We start from the raw sequence: 5083 nt of genomic DNA, 5'->3' as shown, positions 1-5083 counted from the left end.
GGAATGGACCAAGCTTAAATACTGAGCAATGCTGCATCAGTAAAAAAATAAGATCTAAAAATTACACAGTAAGTTCATACTTTACTAAGTTATTCTGTTACAGTCCAGCTAAGGTCTGAAAAAAAAAAGCGGCTACTCTAAAAGTGTGCAAAGATAATTATTGTCAAAGTTCTCTTATATCAAACTCTGTATTTCCACACAAATTCAGGGCGCTCTCTCTTAATACAGAGACTATACTTACAGGTTGTTCCACAAATTTTCCCTTCCAGTAAGTCCCACAGGTGAACAGATGCTTGCTCATACTGCTCACTCAATCTTAAAAAAATAATAAAGAGTTTATTTCTCACCACGTCTTTAAATTACCACACAGTAAATACATCATTAACTGATTGGCAATTACAAAGTACTTCACAGGAAGCCTACCTCAGGTTCATGTCCCGTTCAGGATAAACTAGCTTGTAAAACTCATCCAGCATTGTCAGTTCTTCCTCTGTCAGCACTGGTACTCCGTTTGATCCTTGTTTCAAGTCGTTGCGCACTTCATCATCACCTAACTTGTCCAAAATAAACTGCAGCTCTAGCACAGTCTTTAAACGCTTCTGCTCGGCTTCTTCTCGCATCAGCTGCTCCCTACGAGCTGTCTTCTTTATTGTTTTCTGGATCTGTTTGAAATGAAAAGAAATGTTAAATTGCTTAAACTGCAATTCTGTGGCAACCTCGAGGGAAAGGAAATCGATTTGAAATGTCTTTTATTGATAAGTAGACATGCATGTTGGTGTTGAACTGCCACTTATCAATCTAACATTACAGCAGAATAACCTCTGAAATTCAAAGAATATCTTTTAAGCAGAGTCGAAAGCCTGCAAATTAAGACTAACTTTAAAACCAGTGCCACAAATCTTGGATCACATTCTTACCTGAAATCTTTAAGTGACTTAGATCTACACAAAAGTGTCAAAAAGTACAAAACTAAGCACCTCTTAAACAAACACTGTGGCTATTTACAACTTCTAGCTTCTATAACTTAAGGCGGACTTAAGAGCAATATGAAAAGGCACAGACAAGGGCAACCCAACTGACGGAGAAGCCAGAGCAGCTGCCTTACAAACACAGCCTAAGTTTTGGGTTCTGCAATTTGGAGGAGTAAGGGTGATCCAGACTGTCCATAAAGAGCCCAAAGGCCAGCAGATAATATGAACAGAGCAATTATTCATTGCATTCCATGACAGTAGGAGGCATCCACCAAAACTCCTAGGATATCAGCTTAAAATAGATAAATCAAAGTCCTCTTTTCTTAACACACCATGGGAGGGAACTCCCAGACTGTATTGCCATGAAAGGCTGAAGAAATACACACTATCAGGAACTTCAAAGAGTATTTAAACAAATTCTTGGACGTGAGCTCCAGAGTCTAAAGGGAACATGGACGCATCTATACTAACAGTCTCGGTTTGAGGATCATGAATGCTGGAAAGGAACGGCTGACAGATAATCATCGGCCTTGCACTCTGCACAGCACATGCAGACACGATGTTCAGAGACATGATTTAGTGGTGGTCTTGGCAGTGCTGAATTAATGGTTGGACTCGATCTTGAAGGTCTTTTCCAAGCTGAATGGTTCCATGATTCTACTAAAATTCAGCTTGCTCACTCTGTAACTACACAAAACTTAAATCTTCCCTTTCAAAAAAATAAAACTTGCGACAGTAACATTCTCCCTCTGAAGCACTTGAACTTCTTTTTTAAAATCAGACATTGTCTTAGAATCAGCTATATGAGAACTGACTCCCATCAGGAAACACTGCAACCAGGTTTGAAAGCAGAGCATCAGTTTATTACCCCTGGATTTACTCGCTTCTCTTAGCAGTCAGCTGACAAGAGAAATAATTCAGGACAAACTCATTTGAAGAAGAAAGTTCTTTCATTACTAACATTTCATAAACAGACATGGAACCCCGATGCAAGGAAAGCAAAGGAAGAGCTTAGCTTAGAGGCCTACAAATTTACGACCACATCAAATGCAGAAGCAGTTTATAATGTGAGGATGCTGATGCCCTTCAAATTATCACAGTCTGTTCACAAACTAAATACGCTCGTTAGACCAGTCTGCTGCACCAACATCGACTACACAAAGAATTCTACCAATGCTGCCGCTCGTTCTCTAACTCATTAACTCTGTGTTACTGCATTTGGAATCTTCTAGTCCTGTAGAATGGGTTATGCTTCCAGCTGACCCCAGAATTAATTCTTTCTTGCAATGACACTGCAGAGATCTAAAGTGTGTCTTTTTGCTTGCAGCTCCTGGCATGAAAAATAAAACAAACCTATTCACATAACTGGAACCATCTACTGGTTTCAGAACTTGTTCTTAAATACACCATTATTTACACCCTTGATAGAACACTAACAGAGAACATTACCTGTTTTACCAGTACTGTTAATTTATCCTTTATAACAGTAATATTAATCTTGCTTCATACTCCAGTTTCAGAATGTAACTGCAATTAACAACACAGCAAAAATCTTGAAAAAGGAACCACAGTGCTTTCAGCTGCTGAAACTTTATACTCTACTGTAATATAAAGAAATGAAACCCCTCAACCACTTGCCAAAGACAGAAGCAGGCCCGTGAAACCGATCTCCTTCAAGAAAAACTTGCTATTGGCAGTAGGTGGCTGCCCAAAACGCTGCACGACAGGCCTGTTTTGTGATCGCATCGTTTTTGTCAGAAAATTACCACATTATTTTTGTTCCCAAACATTTATGTTGTTCATCAGAAAAAACCTTTCAGGAATAGTCAGAAAACGTAACACAACTAGTACGTAGAGTAAAAGAAAACAGCCAACCGCAGAAGAAATCAGGAGTGTCACGTAAATGAAACTTACAGGCATTTCTCTGTAAATAAGGGCAGTTACTTCATCTAGTATCAGTGAAAGACGGTTCAAGGTCTAAGTGTTTGGATAGCCCAGGTTGCACTGCTTGCTCTTTACTTACGTCTTGGCTCAGAGCCATGAAACTCCTCTGCAGTTCTTTAGCAAATTCCAGATTGTTTGTCACTTCCTGGTATTTTGACACCGCATCCTTATAAAAAAGAAAACGCAAAATAAATCTCGACAAATAATAAAATACATACTTCCAACAAACACATTTCCACATTTGTAGTTCCTGAGACACAGCACCCCTGAACGAGACTAAAACAATGTTAAATCAAATTTTGATTTTCACTGGCCAAAATATTGAAGAGACTTGTGTATGTCTTTAGGGCCTCTAGTTTCTTATATAAATACACTAATCCATACGCAGACATATACTGACATGACATACTAGTTTACTTGCTGGCTTTAGCCAGTTTCTGACAAAAATGAATATTCTGATTTGCACAAAAGCAATCCAAACTCCTCAACCCACTTTGCAGTACTGAGATACTACCAAGAACCCCATCAGGGGGAAAAAAAATAAATGGCTGAGACATTTACACTCCTGCAGTGGCAAAATGAATGATGGGTATGTTCTTGGTTAAGAACAACTAAGCCAAAGAAAAGGTAAGATCCTACTTTCTTTGAAAAGCGAGGAACATGAACTGCATTTGCTTTTTTTCCTTAGGGATTTCCACTTGTAATACAGTCAAGATAATTACATACATTACAAAATGCACATATACATTAGTGATTTACAAAATTCATCATTCTTAGCCGATCTGTAGAAGCAGAAGACTTATGTGAAAACAACAAATACTTTCAGCACTTCTCCAATCAAAACAGATTTTATCTTTAGGAAGTGTGGTAGTCAGGTTGTGGTCCTCATAAAGCTCAATCATGAACTTCCCTCCTCAATATGAAATTTCAGTTACCTTTTCTGCTCATCAAAGAGAAAAACTTATCATGGTTTATTTTCACAATATGCCATTAAAAAATAAAAATACACAAATCAGTTGTATTTCAGTTTTCAGTTGGTGAAAGCCTAAACAGATGAAAAGATCACACGGACCAAGGGAAGTAGCTAATTTTTTTAATTGTGAACAGCTGCAGTCGTTGCAGGGTACTTTTTTTTTTGCCTTGTCTTTTTTCAATGTTAAAAATCATCAACAAAACGTTGATTACTGAGCATCTGGTAATCTCTTGAAGCATCAATATGCATGTTTGCACCATACAAGTGATTTTAATTCGCTATTTGCTTTATATTTACTATGACTGGAAAACCGCTGTTGAGTCAGGCTCTACAACAACCTACTTTAAGAACCAGCCCCAACACAGAGAGAAGCAGCACACACACAGCCACTAAGTCCAGCTTATCTCGAGCATCACACATGCTACACCGACAGCTGTGAGATATGCACGGACACAGTTTATGTTCGGAGCTCTTGGTCGAAGCTACAGCTCTAACTAAACGGCACAGTATTTGCAAGTTTCCACCAAGTGACTAAAAGTTCTCCATTGGGCACGTTTTCTGTGAAGAAAAGGGCGATGGCCAGAGAACCTCAGAGATATCATTTAATTCTTCCAACTGTCTTTGGTTGTAACGTATGCCAATTCTCACCACAGCTTATTTACAACCTAACCTCACCAGGCATAATGCATTACAACATGTTCCTCTACCTGTTCTTTCAGTTTTTGATTAATGGAAAAACTGAGATGCTCTAAACAATAAAAAACTGAGGCCAAATCAGAGCTCAGAAAAATCCAGCTTTTAACAAGGGGGAAAAGGAAGTGAAATTCATCCCTTCCTTCCCCACCAAGATCACAAAACAATTTAACAAAGATACGATTGATTTTTTTTCTTTTTACCAGTTGATCTTGATTCAGACGTTCTCCCTTGTTCATTCGTTCCTGGTAATCATCAAGTTTGCTCTGAAAAGAAAGAAAAATGCTATTATGAAGAGCCAAAATCAGGTTACTGCTTTTTTGTACTTATGCTAGCAAAATCAGGTACTGTATTATTACAGTAAACAGACTGTAACCCATTACACAAGCACGCAACTGTCATGTAGAAATAGTAGCAGGGAAAAAATTGTCTTCTGGGTTAAAAAGAAAGTAAATATTTCCCCAGGAGACAAATATTTTAACCTTGTTTACTTGGCTAACAC

At 38.2% G+C, this 5083-nt stretch overlaps 1 protein-coding gene across 1 annotated transcript in view; it reads right to left on the bottom strand.

Moving 5' to 3' along the window:
• Positions 1 to 4847, bottom strand: part of CAPRIN1 (cell cycle associated protein 1) — a gene marked incomplete at its 5' end in the record, with an annotated part of 20900 nt that extends 16053 nt beyond the window's left edge. The window contains 4 exons of the mRNA XM_009873392.1: positions 242 to 315; positions 424 to 662; positions 2995 to 3081; positions 4785 to 4847. Coding sequence (XP_009871694.1) covers positions 242 to 315; positions 424 to 662; positions 2995 to 3081; positions 4785 to 4847 — 463 coding nt within the window. The remainder of the gene's footprint in view (positions 1 to 241; positions 316 to 423; positions 663 to 2994; positions 3082 to 4784) is intronic.
• Positions 4848 to 5083: the final 236 nt, after the last annotated feature.

The sequence above is a fragment of the Apaloderma vittatum genome, unplaced genomic scaffold (assembly GCF_000703405.1).
Source record: "Apaloderma vittatum isolate BGI_N311 unplaced genomic scaffold, ASM70340v1 scaffold11597, whole genome shotgun sequence".
Classification (NCBI taxonomy): Eukaryota; Metazoa; Chordata; class Aves; order Trogoniformes; family Trogonidae; genus Apaloderma; species Apaloderma vittatum.
This window is presented reverse-complemented; position numbering and strand designations above follow the sequence as displayed.